The following is a 21,754-nucleotide window of genomic DNA, read 5'->3' as shown; positions in this document are numbered from 1 at the left end:
TCTTAAAAACAAACAAACCTAAAAGAATCCTATAGTTTTAAACATTGTGTGTATGAATGGTATAAAGACTCGTACAACATAACTCTGTGCACACACTATGCATTAAAATAAAAAGAAACACTGCGTTGCAAATTATGAGAAAAGCCACCGCAAAAAAAAACTTTTGATCTCAACAAATACAAAGAAATACTCTGAAATAATCCTGGAGGGATACAAATATTGGTTTTCATAAATATTTCAGATTATTGGACAAAACACAGCAGAACATTTAAAGCTAAACTATTCGTGTATAAAAAAAGAAAAGAAAAGAGGGATAAAAACTGAACTGATGTGCTTCAGAGTGCTCAGTGCTGCCGTCAACAGCATCTTAAAATATATTTATCTTCACCAGTGAGAAAAGAGCATTTTAAATGTTGCCGATGCTGCATTCACATCATGTCAAATAAATGGGGAGGAGAGGAAAAACCTGAATTCTATGTCACATCACATAAACGCAAATTATATATAAGTTCCTTTTACTCTTTTACATATTTCTAATGATTAGAAATAAAAAATAAAAAAAAAGTAGTTTTGCCAACACAGTCCTGATAGATCTACAGTTCTGGGGGAGGAGAGGGGGAGAAAGGGGGGGGGGGGGGACACACCAATACATGTCTGACCTGCCCAATATTTCTAACTCGTCCTGATCCCCGTGCCTGAGATTACATTCTGTAAGAAACGGTGTGAATGCAGCTCTATTTTGAAGCTTTTCTTTCCTTAAATCATTTTCACTAAAATGTCAGCGTGCCGCAAACTTGCGCCGTGGTGTCATGTGTACATGGCTCCATGTAGGTCCTCCAGCCGGTGCTCCCGCTGTTTTCTTCTCTCCTACAGGACAAAAAAAAAAATAATGATAATTCAGCTACAGAAACACCGAAAGCGCAGTCAGAAGACGAGGACCGCCCAGCGGATATTTACGCACGCTCACCTTGTCTTTTTTAAATTCCTCGTACTCCGGATTGTCAGTCGGTAGTTCAAGTCGGCAGAGCGGACAGGAGTTGGTCTGTAATTTAAACATACAAAAGACATTAAAAGGATTTGTAAACTCGTGCGTTACGGGTGGAAGCAATGTTCTGAATTCACACATTTGTGAGCTCTACCTTGCCCAACCAGGGCAGTATGCATCCTGAGTGAAAAAGGTGTTTGCAGGGCATCTCTCGAACCGTCTCTTGTTCCTCGAACTCCAGCAAACACACAGGACACTTGAGGCCTTTGTCTGGGAGAAGTCCAACGTTATGAGTCCAGGGAAGGTTTGCAAAAATACGCATGCTTTCATGAATCTACCCAGGTCCTCTATCGTTAATGAGACATTTCACTGGAGCAACGCAAGGAAGAAAAATAAAAAAAACTATCATGTGGTAAACAAAACAAAAAACAACTTCCATCAACTCTCTGTAATCGGTCTCAAAGCCTGATTTAGCCCTCTGATATCCATTTATTTTTCTATATTTGTTTAATGTTGGTATATACATATATATATATATATAAAAACACATTTAATTCTACCAGAGAAAATGTCTGTCACCTGCTTGTTCTGGAGAAATGACGACCACAGTGAGCGTCTGAACGGCCGTTTTGGCAGCCGGAGGCGGAAGCCGCTGGTCCCAGTCCGACAAGTCGAACGCGGCCGAGTCGATCAAGTCCAAACCCTGCATCAAAGACCTCCACACGAAGACCAGCAGTCAGTGACAGCGCTGGACATCAATGACCGATATTAAGCTTAACATCAGGCGTGTCTCGTCTCACCTGGCCAGCTCCAGCAGTGCGTTCTGCCGGTACTGTTCCTCGGGGTTGGTGGGCTCACAGTCGTGTTCGTCGAAGTAGGACGCCATTCTGCTCCGAACAACGCTCGTGTCTTCTTTGCATTAAGACGCCTGCAGACAAACAAACAAACAAACAAACAAACAACAACAAAAAGATTCAAAAGGCTCAATAATGTGTCAAAAACTCAAATTCACAGCCATTAATTAAAATTGTAGCCCGAGTTTAGAGTCACTTCGGGACACGTGAGAAAAAAAAAAAAAAAGCAGCTACGAATAACTTTGCGGAAGTCAGCACTTTTGTTTTCTTTACGCGTCGTTTACTTGATTTTTATTCGGGTTTATACGATGTAATTATCTTCATAGGGCTCAACATCCTTTTCTTCAAACAAGCAGAAGCCAGAGTGTCCAGTGTCAACAAACGACGGTTTTATAGGTCGAACATATTCAGTCCAACTGTTCATTCTAACAGAGAAAATAATTCTCTCCATCCTTGAAATTTATGGCATATAAATGAAGTCCTGTCAATCATCCGCTGGAGGTATTTCTGCTCGTGGGAGTGACGGTTTTCTGTCCTGCTTCACTTGTGACCCAAAATAGACGAGCAGACATTAAATTTAAATTTCCACTGTAGCTCGTTTCACACACATCGAGCTACATTTGTTTTTGGCCCCTAGAAAGTTGGAGCCACAAACTCCCATGAAAAACTGTCTTAAGTGCATTTTATTATTTAAACTGGAATAATGTAGTCTCCAGATGTTAAACTACAGTGTGTCTGTGTCCAGATGTTAAAACTACAGTGTGTCTGTGTCCAGATGTTAAACTAGTGTGTCTGTGTCCAGATGTTAAAACTACAGTGTGTCCGTGTCCAGATGTTAAAACTACAGTGTGTCTGTGTCCAGATGTTAAACTAGTGTGTCTGTGTCCAGATGTTAAAACTACAGTGTGTCCGTGTCCAGATGTTAAAACTACAGTGTGTCCGTGTCCAGATGTTAAAACTACAGTGTGTCTGTGTCCAGATGTTAAACTACAGTGTGTCCGTGTCCAGATGTTAAAACTACAGCGTGTCTGTGTCCAGATGTTAATCCAGATGTGCAGTAGGAGCAGATCGATACATCGTGAAGGGTAATTATGGGTCATAACTGCTCTGAAGCTCCGAAGAATTCAAATCAAACGCGGCGTCATGCGTGTCGGTGAAACTCGAAACCTTTCGGCATAAAGTCGCGTCGTCACCGAGGAGGTTCATCCGCCGCAGGAGAACAACTGAAGCCGCCTCGTCGACCATCGAAGTCGGACGAAGTCTGCCGCAGTTGGCGTCGACAGCGACACATAACCGAAGCTACTTCCTGAGTGTAGTTTACTTATAACGGAGAAACGGTCGCGGGTAAAGTCCGAGAAGTTCCGGCAGCTTGTTCAAATACTCACAACACGACGTAAGAAAAGAGTTCATTGACATTGAACCTGAAGATCGATGTCACAAAGTTGCTCGACTTACCCGGTACGTTAGCAATAAACATTTGTCATTTTTCCGGGTGTGACGATGACAACCACGCGGCTTTTCGTCCAATCAAAGTAGGGAATCACTCTTCTTCGTCTTTTTAAGATTTTACATCGGCTGGCAGATAATAATGTTACACCGCCACCACCTGGTGCGAAACGTGTACTGGCGGAATTGTTATGAATTTCTCCAGAAAGTGTTGTCCAAACATCTGGAACAGTTACTCTCTAAGGTTCATCGATATGAACGGATAAATCATCATCGATTTTTTTTTTTTTTTTTTTTGATCTGATAAAAGCACAATATTAGCTGACGTGCCTGTCGTTGTAACAGAGACTTTCTACATTTGCGTATTCAACGTTAACTCCTTTAATCCGGAGGAGGTGCTGCGCAGCTAGACTGATGTTTGTAGTGTTTAATTTCCGGGTAAAACTTATCATAAATGAATGCCCTTCAATAACTTTTTGATACCAAAACAGGATTTATTTGCATGATCAGACTAGAACTGAGGAATCTCACTGTTCATATCTATTGACATTCAAAGTGAAAAGGAAAGGAAAAAAAAAAAAGTGAAGAGACATGAGAACATATCAAAGAAGGTATGGCTTTGGTTAAATAACACTCTACTGACCTGCTTTGAAAAGAGAACTGTTACATGGTATCTTAAATAGAGTGAGAAGAGATTTAAGGCTCGAGAATTCCCTGAACAAGACAAAAGGCCAAATATATATATCTGCTGCTCGTCACGGAGAACCCACCTGGAGGTCGTACAGTAGATGCTACTCAGATGCTCAGAGACAAAATGAGCCATCTTAGTCCTACGATTTAATCTGGCAGACCACCTCTTTTTAACAGCCTATATTTTTTTCAGTGGACTCACAGACTAATAACATGAAAACAGAACTGTGGACTATCGACCTGCCATCAGTGTTTTGCTGAATTTGCCAGTGTTATTAGACATGATACAATGGCACAGACAGCCAGTTAAGAAACACGTGCTGATGCTGAAATACAACGTTGTTAATCCACAGTTGCATAGTTATTGGAATATCACAGGAAAATTTTGTGTTCTGTTTGTATTATGTACTTCGTTCAAAAAAAAAAAATAAAACATTCATCAGCTTTTCAATACAGTAATGACAACAAAAAAATACCTTTGCTGTGCCTTCCCAGCAGCCCTCTTCTTCTTTGAATGAGTGGTTATTAAAACACATGTACATGCTAAGCATGCCAGCGCTTTGCTTACAATGTAGCTGCATTGGATATTTACAAAAAAGAAAATAACTTCTCAGGATGTACTCAGAAACAGTAATAGTAGTGTAAGAGGATACACAACATACTCTCAATGTCTTTGAGCGGTTCCACTTCACTGTACGAGACAACTGCAACAAACTGTTTTCTGACCGTTTTCTCTTTTCCTCAGTGAAAAGACAAGGAATGATTTGGCAGCACAAAAAAAAAAAAAGTCAAAACGTGAGAGCGGACGCTGCAGCAACAGGTGGACGGCTGCATCTGCACCACCGTCCAAACAGACGCACACTAACAACATTTGAAAACACAATGATTTGAGGGTTACGCCAAAGAATGGCTCTCTTTGCCTTTGGAAAATGTCCAACACATCTAAAAGGAGACCGAGAGAAAAAGCTACGTCTTCTGCGTATCAGGGTTGCACTTTTTTTTTTTTTTTCTTTTTTTTTTTGTGTTCTAAAAGATTTTCAATGTCCTTTAAATACTGAATATGTCTGCGTCACATTTACTGACCAACACAGAACCCAGAAAAGCTTCAAAAATTATTTTGCTGTCAGTCTAAAAAAGAAGGACGCGAAAGGCTTTTTAATCTGGCAAGACGCAGTACGCCGCTTCAACCACATGCACATATCCAACCCAGACACACGTCCAACGTCCACATCAGAGGACAACTTCCTTCCAAACAAGCAAACTCCATTCCCACTCTCCCTGTGCTAAATCTGCTTTCGACACATGTTGAAGCTCTGAGCCAGACGCGGTGCCGTTACATGTTCTGTCTAACTCCCTAACTGAAGAGCTTGATGAAGCAGCCGTGGCAGTAGGGCTTGTCGTTTTGCTCTTTAAAGGTGCCTTTGTTGAGTTGTTTCAGGCAGAAGGCGCAGACAAAGTGCTCCGGGTGGAACTTCTTGGCCATGGCCGTGATGCAGCGTCCCGTGATGGGCTTCTGGCAGCCGGAGCAGAGGGAGCCGCGGCGCTCGTGGTAGTGCACTTCACAGTAGGGCTGGCCGTCGTGCTCGAAGAAGCTCCCATTCACAAACGGGGTGAAGCACTCCTGCACGCACGGACAGAGGAAGGTGTTGTTATTCATCAAACGGTCATCCTTACCGAGGTGCACTAACTGTTACGTGATGGGGACAGAAAATGTGTCGCACAAACCCTGCAAACAAAACACTCGGGATGCCAAAGAGAGTTCAGTGCTGAGATGTAATTCTCCAGAATGGCTCTGGCACAGCCGCCACACTTCGGTGCAAACATGTCAAAGTAATCCTTCCTGCAGTAGGCTTTTCCATCCTTTTCATGAAAACCTTCACAAGAAAAAGAAAAAAAGAGAGACAGAAAACAGATTTATTTTTTTTAACCTATAAATGTAAACAGAAACTATTACACAATATGAAAACTAAATAACTAATTTGACTATTTCTACTATGATTGTTGTGGATAAGAGAAAAATCCCAATACCCTCTGGGCCAAAGAAGGATCCACACTGAGCGCAGAAGAAGTGTTCAGGATGCCATGTCCTATCCAGCGCCGTCACAACTTTCTAAATCGATACAACAGCGTTTATTATTAGCCAAATGATCTATGAGAGACCACATGTATTCCGGAGCAGTGACTCACATCCAGTATGGGCCCGTTGCAGTAGTAGCACCGTGGAGAGAACAGATTGTGGTAATCTTTCTCACAGTAGGGCTGTCCTTCACGCTCAAAGAAGTTCCTGGAGCCGATCTCCTCCTGACAGTGTGTGCACACAAAGTGTTCGGGGTGCCATGTGCGGCCCATGGCAGTCACCACCTACTCAAACAGAGGAGTTGGACTCTGCATTTAGTGTGCAAATTTTAAACATGATTATGAGAACGATTACATTTTCATATATAAAGGTTCTCACCTGTCCCACAATTGGCTTACAGCAGGCACCGCAAACTCCTTTAGCAACCGTCTGCACCCCCAGTTTGTTGAGGTCCGACTGCAGGCTCCCGAGCATGTTGTCCAGCTTGTTGACCTGCGTCGGGGCCCCGCTGGGAACACCGCCTTTCCCTTGGGCCATAATCTGAAATGGTTCAGCATGGAAATAGTTATGCGCTGACCTGAAATGTATCAAAAGTTTCAAATGAATCACGGCGTGCTTCTTAGAGGTGTGAAAAACAGAAGGGGTAAGAGATGGGGATTCATGCCTGCATCGGAGAGAAGACTGGGTCATACTCTGTTTGGCAGCCTACAGACACCAGGACTTTGGGTGCTACTGGTGGAGCTGGCTCCAGTGGTGGTGGCTGGGTGGGGGTTTTAAAGACAGGAGGAGGGGGCTCTGGTTTAGGGGCGGGAGACTCCTGAATCGGGGCTTGTGGAGGTGAGGCTTTGATAATCTGCCGAAGTGCAGCGTGAACTTGTTCCTGAACATGTGGTGGGTGGTGAGGAGGAGGAGAGGGGGGTGGAGGAGGAGGAGGAGGAGGAGGTGGTGGTGGTGGTAATGGGACGGGGGGATGCTGCACTGGGAGTGGCCGCTTAGGTTCTTCTACAACAAAGGGGCGACGGGGGCCGGGGGGAGAGAGAGGTGGGAGCACCTTCCTCACGGGGACAGGAGACTCTGGGGGAAGTATCATCTGAAGAAGAGAGAGAAACAGAAGAAAGGGAGGACACAGAGAGGAAACGTATGGAAAACTACAGAAGGTGAGTTAATAGGAAAATGAAACATTTAGTGAAAACTGTTGAGCACACTGAAGCCAACCTTGTCGACCTCACCGCCGGCCCATTCAGGACGGAAGCGCTGCGGTTTGGAGGTGACGATGACCCCCTCGGTCAGCCAGTCGTCAGACTGTTTGCGCCGCCGCTCCGAGCGTCCGATCCCAAGCTTACCCTGAAGCTCCTCTATGAGACGGTCCTGAGAGGTGTTCTTGTTTACAATGACGGGTCCCATCTTCCTGCGCAGATGACCGTCTCGTAACATGGGGTGCACATTGGGAGTCTCCTTAGTGCGCCTAATCACTGATTTGATCTAAGGGGGAATGGTGAGCACCTTAACATACGTCCGCACGGATCAGAAACCAGCTCAAGAGGTTACAGCAGCTCTGAAGCAGCAGGCGAGTCACGCAATCTATTTTCAAATCACCGACGTGGCCGGATGCAGCGGTGGTCAGTGGGATTAGAGTCGCAGTTCGTGTACTTCTTGCATGCTGTTGTCAGATTCCAACACCTCCTGCAGCCTTCACCGTGTCTCAAGCAGCCAAATCAACCTCACAATAAAAGGTGCATCAGGATCTTTCAAACAAACCGGTGGAGCCACGCTGAGCAACGCTGCCGCCAAACAACAAGTTACTTGTGAGTGCAGTTCCAAAGCAAACCCTCTTGATTAGCCATCGGTAGTAATCAAACTAGTCGATAAATATTTGGTATTATGTTTCCGCTTTTTAAAAAGACACGAAACCCTTGAAGCAGAGATGAGCGCACATGTGGAAGCATCACTCTCTAAAGCAAACAAAAGGCAAACGGGAGCAAAACAAGCCCATCGTGCGTCAAGCAGGAGCGGAGAGATGCATACATGTCCGGATGCCGAGACTCGGTCTATGTTGGGAGTCTGAACCAGGGGCAGGTCCAGGGCAGCGTCGGGCGTCCCGGGGCATGAGGACGGGGTCATGGACTCATCCATCCAGCTGGCCTCTGTCAGCGGGGTCATGCTGCCATCTGTGTACGGCCTCTCAGTGTAAGGAGTCATGGTGCCATCCAGTCCATCGTGTAAGGACATGGACAGCTCCTCGTCAGCCCAGTCCAGGTCTCCGTTCCCGTCGGTGCCTCCGTCCACCGAGTCGTCGGTGATGGTGTTGGTGGCGCTGGTGAACGTGTCGGGCTGCGCGCTGTTTCTGTCCAAGGGCAGGATCAGCTCCTCGTGGACCTCCTGCATTCCTCTGCCTAGACACCGTTCCTCCATCTGCAGCTGCGGCTCCTCCACATGTGCCATCGTGTGATTTTGTGCAAAGCTCATTGCCAGCAGCTTGTCCAGCGCCTCGTCCAGGGAAGGCTCAATCTGCTGCACAGAAAGGGGGCTGGCTCTCTGCACCGCGGGTGCTGCCTCCAACAGTTGTCTACTGGAGCTAGTGAAGGCCAGCGGAGACGGGATCATCATTGAAGAGACTGGAGATGGGGAGGAGGTTTTTGAGGAGGCAAGTGCAGGAGGTGGAGGTATAGAGACAAAAACAGGGAGGGGCGAAGGAGCTGAGAGGGGAGGGGTGAGGTTTTTCAAAGGAGATGGAGTGGAGAAATTCAAATCATGAAAACAAGGAGAGACCTTGTTCATAGTCTCAGGAGCACAAGAGAATTTACCAACAGAGGCTGAGGGCGAGACCCGCTCCACAGATGGACTGGAGGACTTGGAGGACTTGTGGTCTAGGACGGTGACAACCGAGGTAAGTGAGGGGGTGGTGGTATTGGAGGGACTTGAACTATTTCTCATCAGGTTGGAGTTAGAAGAGGCGGACTGAGCGAACACCAGCAGAGACTTGGTTTGGGACGCCAGCATGGTGGCAGAGACGTCTATGAAAGAGTCCATGTCTAGGTCACTGGCTGCAGAAAGTGAGGATGTAGGACTGTGGGGAGGGAAACGGCTATGATGGGACATCTGCACGCCACCGTCTCCACCATCCTCATCTATGTGCAGCTCTAGACCGGCAGGCAAAGAGAAGAGAGGAGAGGCACAGGCAGAGGCAGAGGGGTGGGACAGACTAAAGGAGGGAGAAGCCACTGGGGTGACGGAGGGAGAGACCGGAGGATGGCGAAAGCCGGAAGACGCTCCTGCCGGGTCGAGCAGAGAGCCCAAAGAACTGGGCTAGAGAACAGAGAAGCACAAGATAAGAGGAAGAGGACAGAAATCATCAGGAACATGACAGGAGAAGATCGGGTTTGGGTGATGAAGTGGAGCCGTTCCCGTGGTTACAGGTGCTGCTTTGTACCTTGAAGTCAGACAAAGAGGCCATCAGCTCATCGAGCTCTCTTGTGGCACAGGAGGCTGAAATCCTCGCTTGCTGTTGAGACGATGTGTCCAAATCACTGTGGCAAGTGGAGGGGCTGGAAGATACAAATTATAAAATGATTTGAAATTGAAATGTTACTGACAATGAAATGACAGATATGTCGTGTAAGTTCTCACAAGGTTCCCAATGACGAGGCAAAACGTTTCCCTGGCTTCTCTAGCTCTAAAACGCCGAGCTGACTTTTAGAACTTACTGCCATTATAAATCTATTTAAACGGTCTTCATACTGCTTGGATAAGAAGCTGAAACTGCTACCGTAAAACTTTGCTTTGGTCTTTTGTCTTTTTGAAGGACGAACCTAAGAGACGCAGGTCCAGAAACGGCAGCCAAATGTGCTCAACAAAGTTCCAACGGTTTCTCTCATACAGATTCAGAAACTTCAACTCAAACAGAGTCGCATCCAACAATTTCTTTTACTTTCCAAAAGCAGAAATCCAACTTTCAAACCCACTTCCATAAATGATGGGCCTGACCGGCAGCATGTCAGGTGGTGGGAGAGTAAGTTTGGTTTGACTTTCTGTCAAAGAAGCTCTTCAAACAACTTAGGGTTAGGGTTAGGGTTTAACTATTAGATACGAAATGTCCTCTACATTACTTAAAAGACCAGTTTCAGTGCATTGATCACTCGATGTGATGTCACATATCCTGCTCGCAGGATACGCTCACTCGAACCTCAGATTTATGTAAGCTCAGAGAAGCTTTCAACTTTCAACAGAGGAATTTAAAAACGGTCTTTTAGTTATCAAACTCTGAACATACATCGTTCTGCATGGTGAAAGTCAAACGCAGAAGGGAAGCAATATATACATGCAGCTGCTGTGGAGAGGCTGTGTGTACCTGGGTGACGGCACGGAGCCCTCCAGCTCGTCCAGCAGACTCTCCACGGTGGGTCGGGCCTCCTCCAGCCTCGTTCCGTTCCTCTTGGGTTTCTCCTGAGGTGGGGGGCTCACCAGGATGTCCGGGGCGCTGCCGTTCTCGTAGTGGGTGATGCTGCAGGATGGTAAGGGGGGAGCTGCCTCCTCTGTGGACACAATAACATTACTACTAATACTGTTCCAACACAAACAGAAGTGATGAAGCTGGAGGGAGGGAGGGAAGGGGGGGCGCGTTGTCTCTACCTGTGGTGGGGAATGAAGGGGAGCTCTGTTGAACGGCATTGAGTTCCAGCAGAAGCCTGTCGAGCTCCGAGAGGTTACTGCCCAGGGCAGAAGTCATGGCTCCTGTTGACGAGTCTGATGTCTTCTGTTTGTTTGGAAAACTGAGGAGGAGACACAAAGAGACGGCAGTCAACAGCAACTAGAGGTGAAAGTGTACGCGTTTACACACACAACCTTTCAAGTGTGTGGAGGATACCTGTAGACGTGGTCCTCTTCAACGTGAGACAGTGGAGAACTGCTACTGTCCCTGGACCACGAGCTCTTCTGGGCTGAACCTATCGACTGCAGAGGACACATCAGTCAGTCACTGCTTCATTTTGAAATGGACCCAGTTAACTTTTTCTGATGCGTTTGAAACACGAGATTGCGATCAGAAGAGGCATCACGTGCACACGCAAACATATATTTTAGAGATGTACCTGCTGAGAGGAGTGGTGGGAGTCTGGCTGATCTATCAGAGACCCGTTCAGAGCCTCAGCTGAGGGTGGAGGAGGGACCGGAGGTGGAACCGACACATCCTGGTATGACTGTCCTCCCGTAGGGATGGAGTACGGAGTCTCTTCAGGCAGGAACACCGGTCGTTTTGAGATGTGGGACGTAGTAGATTCCAGGTCCGCCAGCAGCGCGTCTGAAAGATACGAGACATCTTTAAAACAACAACAACAACAAAAATTCTGTACCTACCGGAAAAAAAACAATCATACATACATTGAAACAAAAAAAAAAAAACACAATCAAAACCTGATACTCGGGTACCCTGTGTCTTCTGCACAAATATATCACACTAAAAATTCCTCAACGGTTTTTGCCGACAAACATGGTTTGGCTCGGAGGCCAATGAACTCTTTACTGTGACTGTTGGATGCTCTGAGGTGACTAAAGACTGTGGTGTCAGGTTGTAAACGGCAAAGGCAGCGAGGTTTGAGTCTCTCATTCCAACCTGTCAACAAAAAAAAGCTTTCTTCTCAGTGCAGACCATCCATGAGTAAGTTTAGACCACGTGACCGCCACAGCACAGCAGAGTGCACGACAGGGCCCGAATTCATACCTGGACACATCAGGCCTTCAGAGAAAAATCCCTCTGAAATCCCCAACATACATTTTCAATCAGTCCACACTAAAAAAAAAAAAAAAAAATACAACCGTACGGTCAAATGAGAGTTACCTGTCTGTTTTTGATCTCTTCATTCGGTTTGTGTCTATGATTAGTCTGGGTTTTATGCGAGTGAGTGTGAACTTAACACGACTGATAAAACAAAAGAAGCAGACACGCAGAGAGCGAGAGAAGCTCTGGATCCCGTCCAGGGTTGCGGGGGTACAGCGTCGCCCGGCCGAGTGTTCACTGGAACGCAGGAACAAAATAGACTCTTACGTCACACAATCCATCCATCCATCCTCAGCCTGTCCAGAATAGACCGCAATCGCCATCTGCATGCTGTGTCACTACAGAAGCTTGGACTTGTTACAGTCCGTTTCAAACAATCGCTGCACATTTAAGCTTAAACCACCAGAAAAGGAAGGTGGAAAATATTCAAGAAAACAAACATCCTAATGAGGTTTAAAATACAGTCTATGTGAAATAAAGCGTGTCTGAAAACTTTGATTTCCGGTCCCAACAAGATAGGTATAAATAAATGTAATCCTTCAATGTAATGCTGTTTTGATGTCATCCAAATAATTCTACTTCACCAAATACTCGACAAAAACATTCAGCAATAAAGTCACGTTAATGTGAAACTTAAAATGTTACACGCACACATGTATGAAAACGTCCACAGAATATCTGGGGTATTAAATCAGACATTGAATAGCCTCAAAAAGTTTTCTCTTTTTCTGTGTCATCAAACAAGTAAAGCCTCTTAGTAAGAAGAAGGGAGAAGAAATGACAACGGGTGTCACGGTAACGCCGCAATACAAACATGTCGTTTTTCAATTCTTAGAAAGTCCGGTATCTACTCACATTTTTTCCACGTGCTTTATCGGTAATATCCTCCACGGATTATTATACGTGTGTGTGTGTGTGTGTGTGTGTGTGTGTGTGTGTGTGTGTGTGTGTGTGTGTGTGTGTGTGTGTGTGTGTGTGTGTGTGTGTGTGAGAAGCAGATAGCAGAGCAATAAGGAGTGATAACATGCTGCCAGTCTACTGGGGGAGTGGTTTCAGGGCCAAAATTGGGTGACAGTATCCTTTAAATGGCCCTTTAACAAATGCTCACACTCGAATCGGTATTTATACACGAATAAGGACAACAGGATTTTAAACTTCACGTGACAGACTGTTATATGAAATTTAAAATTAGACAGAAGTTTAAATGTTCAGCTCAGAGGAACGAGGAAAAGCTTAAAGGATTAGATAAACCGGAATCTTTCACGTATCCCTGCATCTAAACTTCCTCTATATTCAGTCTGGACCCTTCATCATGCAGTAGTCCAAAGGGAGGTCCTTCCCAGAAGCCAAAAGTTTAAGTCATGAAGTTTGACATAAACCACATGGGAGCACCAACCTATTTAAAGCAGTAAGCTCAGTGAGTAGCCCATGTCTGCGCAAATGTGCTGAAATATCACGACCAGCTCAAAATAATCTGCACCTGGTGCTGACATGCTAAACAAGGTCTTACTGAAGTTGACTTTGTCACTCATAAAACAAAGCCCGCGGATAGAAATATACCATAACTGGGTTTGGAACAAAGGGGAGTCAAATAAAACGCAGGGATCAGGATTTAGATACGGATCCACATTCCTCTCGTCTTTCAAATTAAAAATGAAAGGCCTCAAGCCTTACTAATTATGGTGATATATTCCTAGAAAGCTCTTCATAGCCTTGACAGATAGGACAGCCATAAAACCCAAAGCCCTCCATAGCACTTTGTCCAGTTTTTGAGACTCCTTCTCTAAAATGGTCTCTGCAGTCATGACGCCTCCTCCCACCTGCTGATACAACACATCTGCGACTGAGGCAGAAAATTGGTGTCGTCTGCAAGTACGTGTTGCTTTCAGCCGTTCTTTCACGGTGCTCTCGTTTAAAATCTGCGTTTGAAGCTTTCCTGCACAAATCCAAACACATGGATTCGTTCAAAATCGATTAGTTAATAAACCAATTAGTCGATGGACAGAAAATGTATCTGTATTTTGATTTATTTTGGTGGTCTACTGTAGCAGCAATGTGTCCAAGTCAAATTACAATAAATAAATAAAGTTATCTTTTTAAATAGTTGACCGAGAGGATTTTCGTAATTTACCGTAAAACATAATCAGTGATTTCTATATCAGTAAAAAGAAAGACTAAAACAGGGCATGAGCAATGACCTACAACAGGTCAGACCTGTTTAAATCTAGCATCAGAGAAAGTGATAAATCTGAAATTTCCAGCTCACATCCTTTTGTGGCCTTTGCCTAAGCAGCCTGCATACCACCCACGCTTCATCCTCTGTGCCTATTAACCGCATCTCTTTGATATCTTTTACTGCTGGTCATAAAAGGATAAAACTATGAGGATGCTACCAAGGTTTTCTCACTTCTCTTAGTTCCCTGAGGAGGGCAGCATTGAGTCTGGCATGACAACAGACAACAAGCCTTCGTTAGTTTCAGACAAGTTTGGTCCTCATGGAGTTAGAAGCATTAAGAATGCAAACATGCGCTGTAAGCCAGTAACAGGCTAATCTTTTCCACTCCAGACAGGGGGCAGGAGCCACAGTGGACAAAGTCCAATTCTCCAACAGCATCTTGACTCAATAGTCCATTGTGCAAGGTCTGGAGAAATAAAGCAGTCATCTAGGAGGATATGACTGGGACTAATAACTCAAGACGAATTCATCAGACCTCAGTCAAACAATATACTGATTTACAATAACAGAAGCTCTGTCAGGGGATCCAAATGTGGTCACTAATCTTCATTATGTTCAACAAACAACTGGGATGTCATGTGGATAGTGTACACATTCTTGCGGCAGTGGGTACATGTACAGTCCTGCCTCTGCGCCACTATCCACCCACCCAAGGCCCTGCCCCGGTCCTGCAGCGTTTATCAGATGGGAGTGAAGGTACATGGGGAATTCCACACATTCCTTTGTCCACTTTGCAGAAAGCAAGCAAGCAATCAGGCAGAGACACGGAGAAGGTGGCTCGAGAACGGGGAGCATTAAGTGCTCGTAATCCAGTGAAACCTCATTTAAAATCCAACCTGTTTTAACAGGAATCAAGATTGTAATAAAATCTACTCAAGCATAAGACTCCTCTAACACCGCAGGATTCAAGGTGGTGAGCCGATGAAGAATGTGCTCGAACACAAAACACCATCTGTCAGTCCAGAAAATAAGAATAATGTGTTGACGATTGCAGGACCCATTCGGCTAACTACAGCATGCTTTGAATTCCAGGATAAAGGAGATGTCGATGTTTTTACTGCCCATTTCCCACAGAGCGAGGAGTGCAGTGCATGCAGGGAGGGAGGGAAGTAACCAAGGCTGTCTAATCTTTTCTATTAACATGTGGGCACCGGTGATGGGCCACCAGGGCCCACAGCTCACCTGTTTATAGCCAGGGAGCAAAAGAGCAGAACTGGCCACAGTCCCACACCGAAACCCTACCCCATCAGGCCAACCCAACATGATATTTATATCAAACAAGGCAGGCAGGGGCCAGGGAGAGGGGGTGGAGGGTGAGATGCCAGTGAGACAGACAGGGCAGGCTGTGTAGAAAGCAGGCGTAGAAAAACAGGGAATGCGAGTGAATGAGAGAAAATGGACCAACAGCGAACAGATGTACCGAGAGTTAAAGAAAGGTCAAGCCTTTTATCTTATAGATAGCCAGCTGTTTCTACAGCAGAACACACAATGCCACGCAGACAAAGGATGAATGAATGTAATAGCATACTATCAGGGAGACAGAAGCATCTTGGGGTGATTACTGCCTAAAAATACCCGGCAAAGCGGCCCCATATCCGAAAGATGACACTCCCCTTGAGAGCGCGCTGGACCAAAATAAAAGTACTTCCCCACAGACCAGTAAATCAGATGACAAGGGAAAGTCTGAAAACTGATGTAACACCCAGTCACCAAGGACCCACTCATACCGACGCATGTATGAAAACGGTATGTCAGCGAGGAGCCTTTTGTGCTGCAAGCGAGTGTAATCGGGTGGGATGAGCCGGGCCGTTGAAAAGAGGCTCGTCTCATGTTAAAACACTGACAGAAAACACACATCTGTGCTCCAGACTGCAGCCGTCCTACTGAAGTGCAGACATTTAATAGCTATCAGCAAAACGCTGCTGCATTTAGATTCAGACGGTGAAGTTCTTCAACATCACCCAATCTGGCTTGTAACCAATTAGGCTGGATATCATTTTACATTTCCACTTGTGTTGATACCAGTGAACCAAAATAATGGTCTAAACAAAGTGTTGCATGAATTATTAATAGTCTACAGCTGCCACTAACAATTATTTTCAATGCTGATTAATTAATCAGTTCTTTTAATTAATCTATTAAACATTTAGTCAATAAAATGTCAAAGAAATCTAAAATTATACATTTGGTTCAATTAAAACACACAAAGTAATTCATTTTACTCTAGTTGATAACAAAAAAAAGCAACAGTAATTTGAGGTGCAACCATACTTCTTTTTTTCTAATTATTGAAATAAACAGGTTGCTGAATGTTTTTTTTTTTTTTCCTGTTTTTAAAATCTGAACTTGGCAAAATGGTCGTTTAAGTCCGAAACGGTATGTTTGAAAGTTTAAGTAAAGGAGAGCACTTGTCAGAGCAAGCAGGCGATGCCAATAACTATCTCACATTTTGTCTATTTCAAGAAGCTCTCAAGGTTTAGTAACAAAACCTGAAGAAGGACAAAAATGTGTGACTAAAACTGTGACAACAGAATTAGTTGTGAGATTCCCTGCTCTGCTTATAGACATGAACTTCCCCTCTCTTCTGAGACATACTGAAAGCCCCTGAATGTGCTCTGGGGTGTCCCTATCTTGAGTAACGCTGGAAGAATCCAGCCGGGGCTCAGGTTCCTACTACATTGCCCTGACCTGTTGGTAAAATAATCAGCGCTGATGTCCGAGCCAAGTTGCAAGGCCACGGGGGAACGGGGGAAACAGCATGGCAGAGAGGAAGAGGAAGAGACTAAAGCTGCTGCGAGTGAAACAACAGTATGGTGCAACGGGGTTCAATAGTGGAAACGCTGTTCTAGCATCAGGATCACACACTGAAGGCCCACAGCTGCCCCCTCTGCCAGTGTTTGCTGGCCTCCAGCACTGACTCTGCTCATTGTTTTTCTCCTCCGTTTCCTGAGGATGTGGGGTAGGCTCTGTTGCCTAACCGATGAGGTCAGCCACGCAGCGCTCTCTTCCCCAGACCCAGAACAGGATGGGTGTGGAACTCGGGAACGAGACTGATTTACAGTCGGGAGCTTCCCTCTTAGCTTAGCGGTCGAGCCCACTGGTTAGGGGTGGTATGTACTAACCCTACTGCTCTCACAGGGTGATGATAGCTAGTCTGGTAACATTAACTCTGTGCTGCCGACATACTGGGACACAGAGACCACTAAAGACCTTCCAAGATTTTTTGGTATGCTGTGCAAACGCTGTAACATTTAAGACCAATGCTTACTTGCATCGAAGCCAACTCTCATTACTGCCTCGAGTATAAGAACCTTCCTCCGCAAGGTGATCAACTGATACTATCTCAGTAAATCTTGGACTGCTGTGTGTTTACAAACGGCATGTTTAGAACGTGTTGCCGTGTGTTTTAGCCCACATAGCGACGACACGGACATGCAGGGGCCTCGGTATATCTGCAAAAACAAAGCTGAGCGTCCCCCCACTGTTTTAAAGCCGGTCTGCAGTTCAACACCTGTTCTCTGCTGCGTTTCTTCTCAGATGAGTGCAGCAATAAGAAAGTTTTATGGGCAGACTACTGCTCACTATTCTTTCTTTAGTCTATTACACAATAAATGTTTAATTTGCTCAGCTGGAGGATTAAGAAAAAGGAAATAAAGAAAAGAAGTTTCCGCACGTCAGCATTACAAAGTAAGCAAGTTCGACGACCGACATTACAGTCGAAAGGAAACAGGAACATTTTGAGGTATGACTGCAGTATAATTAAGTCTCTAGATTCAAAAGTGTGTCAAATCATGCAATGCTGTTATTATGTTGTAAAGCACTTCTTTACCGCTCTCCGGGCTGGATTAACACACCAGCAGGCCTCGACAGACTCTTGAGTTCCCAACATTAGATTTGCTGTTAACCGAATAAATGTACAATTTATTAAAAAAAGGAAAGACATCAGTACAACTAAAATACTGAAGGAAATGAAACTCGGTTTTGCAGGAAGGGTAAAGATTAAAAAGATTAAAATGCAGAAGCTGCCTTTTGGTCCTGAGATCTTCAGTTAATATTGTGTTTAATAGTCCTTCTTAAGACATAATGCACGTCTACATTAATCCAGTTTGTGTGTTGACCTGCAGACATGAAGCAGGCCGTCTACAGCAAACTGAGCTCAGTCTGTCTGAATGTCACACAATCTTGAGGAATTCACAGAGAGCTGAATGGCGGCTTCATACCCAACAACCATGAAACACAGAGGCAGAACAGACGGGACACCGCGCCACGTCTGATTTAAGGTCGACATCTGGGTGAGGACTCGTCCCCTCGGCCACATCAGTTACAAAAGTGAGGCTGTGGACCTGGCTGCCACCTGGTTGGGACTGAAAAAGACCGATCGAAGAAATCCTCTGGAAAAATCTGTCTCAGACGAACAGACTGGAAGAAGTGCTCACACTCTGCTGAGGGAATTCCCTTCCTCGAGCACCGTGGGCAGATCAATATACACACAGTATGAAAGGAGAGAGAAAACAGTGGAGTCTGATCAGGTTTCCAAACAGCTCAACGTAGACCTGCCGGTAATCAGTGAGCCGCAAGACCAGGACCTACAGGGGCTTGTTAGCTGGAGGTTTACTGGAACCTGGAAGCACAGTAAACCCCTGTCATGAAGTATTTACAAATATTTACCACAGTTTGTTGATTTCTGCATATTTAAGGGTCGACGTGGGAGGGGGGGGCACATGATGTGGACAAAGATGTCTGCTACAGCAGGGGCAGGTGAAAGCCATTTAACTTGTCAGACCTCAAAGCTCGAAGCTTTTAACCATCTCCAAGTGTCTGTAATTACCAGAGGACCAATGTCTGGGGAAGACGTGCAGAAACCGACAGTCCTCCCTCTGGTGGCAGCATGTGCAGGGTTGAAAGCAGTGGCAGGAGGTGAGTCATGACCCAGAGAGTATTTGGCCTTGGACCCCGACACAGAGTGATGTTCGAAATTCCTCAGCAGCTTCGCCCCCTCCCTCAGCCTGCTGTTCACGCTGCTTCAGAGAGACTGCAGGCTCCCTCTCCACCAACAATCAGTCCTTTCAGTGGCCTATAGCAGCAAGAGCATCTAATGTGCCCCGGAGGTATTCTTACAACGGGCCAAACGCAAAAATGCGGCCCATCATCTCTCCACTTAAACAATTTTCCATCGTATTTTTACTGCCGTTACTACTTTGGGAGATCCGTACAGCGGGATCGTTCCTACAGACACCTGACAGCCTAAACAAGGGAATTATTCTGAATTAGTCAAGTAAATATAGCAAACTGACCAGCTGCTTAAAACTATAACAACAGAATTAGAAGTTCAGAGTCAAAGGTCAAGGGCCAACAGCTAGTGGGGCAGAAAAAAAATAGATGAAGTTAATACAGTACATGGCCTGGACAGACTGTATGTAATTGACCAGTGCTGGTGTTAGATATTGGGCAGATTAAAAGGCCTGTAGTAAATCTATAAGGATTAGTTAATAATGGATTAATTGAAGGAAAATGCCCAAAATTCACTGGTTTCAGTCACACAAAGGTGAGTTACAGCTTTTACTCAATTATAAATACTGTCTGACTTGAACATTAGTAGGTAATGTTAAATGAACATTAATTTGAATATCACAACCAGTCATTAACAACCTGCATGCTCCTATGAAAAATATCTATTCTATCAGTGATTATAGAAAATACAAGAGGTTTTTTTTCTATTCAAAAATCTGGTTATTGTGTAGTAATAGTGAGTCAGTCAGGGGATTTTGTACTTAGCTGGAAGACAAAACGTGAGTTCATATCTTTTTGCCATATGATTTGAAGGCGATTCTAAATCAATAAATAATCAATAAAAAAGCAAATGTGCAGCTTCACTTATTCAAGGTCTGTAAAGCCTGGTCAAGGAAGGACCAGTCCAAGGTATAAAACCAACCAAAGAAAAACTATTAATAATTTTGGGACATATTCTTATGAAAAAAAAGAAAAAAAGCCAATTTCTGATTCCTTCCTCTTAAATGTTGAAGCTCTTCTGGTTCCTTTAGTCCTCCATGGTAATAATCTGAATTTCTTTGTGTTGGGGACTGGTGTTTCGGGACAAAACAAGACATTTTAAGCTGCACCTTTGGCTTGGCGAAACATCCATAACAATTAAATCAAATCAATAATTTTTTTATTTTTTTATTTGTAGGTCTAAAGAGCACAAGGTCAAGAACCGATCGATAACTACAACTGTTTCATCATAATACGTTGTATTATTTTTAAATTGAACTTATACCTTGCTCATGTCTTGATCAACATACAGCAATCAAGTTTTCCTTTTTTTTTTTTTTTTTTTTTTTTTATCTCTTGCATCCAGGCTTTTCATAAGAGGATAAAAGAAAAGAAAAGGAACAAAGTGGTGTGTAATTATGCATCACTGGCAGGGAAGCCTGCTCCATCAGACTGGATGTTCGTTTTAAAGCAGCCGAGCCGGGGTTGAGCTCACATTGTGCTGTACTGAGCAGTCTAAATGGGGAGGCCTGTTGACTCCACCGCTTCAAAGCAGGAATGAATAGCCTGGGGGGCAAGAGTTGAGGAGGTAACGTTGAAGCTCGATGTCAAAATGTCAGCCAAATATCTCCTCCCTCTGGCGCACACGTACTGATCAAAAGTGGCTGATTTAAATAAGCATTGTTATCAGAGGACCTTTACAGCGAGGGAGAGTTTTTAAAAAAAGAAAAGAAAGAAGAAGGTGGTGGTGGTGGTGGTGGTGGAGGCTAACGATGTCCAGCCGCTAAGTTACTACGATGCTGATTTAAATCAAAGTGTGTTGAAGTCTGTCAAACATTCACTTTTTCCTCACCGCGCTGTATTCATTTCTGTCAGGTATGTGCTGTCTTAAGTGAGGTGAACGACCTACAGCGAAACCAGAAACGGTCTTTTTAACGTTAAAAAAAAAAAAAAAAAAAATTAAAAAAAAAAATCTTAGGTTCGTAACGTTTTTTTTTTTTGTTTTTTTACTCCTCCACCCTGCTGTCCGCTCCTCAACTGAGGCCACACACAAAAAAAAACACGGGAGCTTTGAGAAAGTTCACCTCCAAAACTCACCTAAGTCGTCCATAGCGGCTGCCTGGTTGTGGCCTCCCGTCAGTTTTCTGTTTGTCGAGCTTCTCGACTGTTTACGAAGTCTGAATTTTCCTCTTCAAACTTCACTCCGCTGCTTCCCTGGACGTTGGGTCAGGATAGCTCGCGTGAACGCGCCGCGGGATGTGCATGTGTACTTTACCGGGGCGCGCGCGCGCGCGCGCGCCGAATGAAGCTCGGTGATGAGCGACATCTAGCGGTCGGAAACTAGAACTACATAGATAAACGGACAGGCAGACAGGTTAGGTTAGGTATTTACTTTATTAATCCCCGAGGGGAAAAAAATTTTTTTCCGCTACAGCAGCATATAGAAGCAATAAGATAATAACAGAACAATAGAAAAGCAATAAAATAGCAGTAAAAAAAATATAAATATAAAATGCACAGTATATACAGTACAGTTTATATCTATATATATTATATACAAACAACCAAGAAAGGTAGGTAGGTAGGTATTTACTTTATTAATCCCCGAGGGGAATTTTTTTTTCGCTACAGCAGCATACAGAAGCAATAAGATAATAATAGAAATAATATAATAAAATAATAGAATAGAATAATAGAAAAGCAA

General features: G+C 44.5%; 2 protein-coding genes across 4 annotated transcripts; both read right to left on the bottom strand.

Moving 5' to 3' along the window:
* Positions 1 to 17: 17 nt before the first annotated feature.
* On the bottom strand, positions 18 to 3,705 carry rnf181 (ring finger protein 181). 2 transcript variants are annotated; one of them, XM_069139194.1, is made up of 6 exons: positions 3,295 to 3,705; positions 1,786 to 1,913; positions 1,565 to 1,701; positions 1,140 to 1,255; positions 968 to 1,042; positions 18 to 867 (listed from the first exon to the last, which is right to left on the bottom strand). In XM_069139194.1, exons 2-6 carry the CDS (start codon positions 1,869 to 1,871, stop codon positions 808 to 810), a joined length of 474 nt encoding a protein of 157 aa, XP_068995295.1. In that variant the 5' UTR covers positions 1,872 to 1,913; positions 3,295 to 3,705; the 3' UTR covers positions 18 to 807. The 2 variants fall into 2 exon arrangements, with proteins under 2 accessions (XP_068995295.1, XP_068995297.1); XM_069139196.1 differs by lacking the exon at positions 3,295 to 3,705 and adding an exon at positions 3,225 to 3,276.
* Positions 3,706 to 3,758: 53 nt separating this feature from the next.
* Positions 3,759 to 21,284, bottom strand: pxnb (paxillin b). Of its 2 annotated transcripts, XM_069139190.1 has the most exons (14): positions 21,148 to 21,284; positions 11,140 to 11,348; positions 10,917 to 11,002; positions 10,682 to 10,821; positions 10,401 to 10,584; positions 9,483 to 9,597; positions 8,078 to 9,358; positions 7,268 to 7,534; positions 6,717 to 7,142; positions 6,431 to 6,592; positions 6,163 to 6,336; positions 6,004 to 6,085; positions 5,701 to 5,849; positions 3,759 to 5,596 (listed from the first exon to the last, which is right to left on the bottom strand). In XM_069139190.1, exons 1-14 carry the CDS (start codon positions 21,158 to 21,160, stop codon positions 5,330 to 5,332), a joined length of 3,555 nt encoding a protein of 1,184 aa, XP_068995291.1. In that variant the 5' UTR covers positions 21,161 to 21,284; the 3' UTR covers positions 3,759 to 5,329. The 2 variants fall into 2 exon arrangements, with proteins under 2 accessions (XP_068995291.1, XP_068995292.1); XM_069139191.1 differs by lacking the exons at positions 6,717 to 7,142; positions 7,268 to 7,534; positions 8,078 to 9,358.
* Positions 21,285 to 21,754: the final 470 nt, after the last annotated feature.

Source organism: Embiotoca jacksoni, unplaced genomic scaffold (assembly GCF_022577435.1).
Source record: "Embiotoca jacksoni isolate LCO1_2020_lvr unplaced genomic scaffold, fEmbJac1.0.p SCAF_8, whole genome shotgun sequence".
In the NCBI taxonomy this organism is placed as follows: domain Eukaryota; kingdom Metazoa; phylum Chordata; class Actinopteri; family Embiotocidae; genus Embiotoca; species Embiotoca jacksoni.
The sequence above is the reverse complement of the archived record's forward strand: the minus strand, read 5'-3'. Positions and strand labels throughout refer to the sequence as shown.

What these genes read in the sequence shown, in the direction of transcription:
- rnf181 (XM_069139194.1), bottom strand. Translation starts at nt 1,871, where the DNA reads ATGGCGTCCTACTTCGACGAACACGACTGTGAGCCCACCAACCCCGAG. An exon ending in GCACTGCTGGAGCTGGCCAG is followed by an intron (nt 1,702 to 1,785) that starts GTGAGACGAGAC and finishes CTTCGTGTGGAG; the next exon opens with GTCTTTGATGCAGGGTTTGG. An exon ending in TACTGCCCTGGTTGGGCAAG is followed by an intron (nt 1,043 to 1,139) that starts GTAGAGCTCACA and finishes TTTAAATTACAG; the next exon opens with ACCAACTCCTGTCCGCTCTG.
- pxnb (XM_069139190.1), bottom strand. An exon ending in CCTCTTTGTCTGACTTCAAG is followed by an intron (nt 9,359 to 9,482) that starts GTACAAAGCAGC and finishes TCTGTTCTCTAG; the next exon opens with CCCAGTTCTTTGGGCTCTCT. An exon ending in GCAACGGGCCCATACTGGAT is followed by an intron (nt 6,086 to 6,162) that starts GTGAGTCACTGC and finishes GTATCGATTTAG; the next exon opens with AAAGTTGTGACGGCGCTGGA.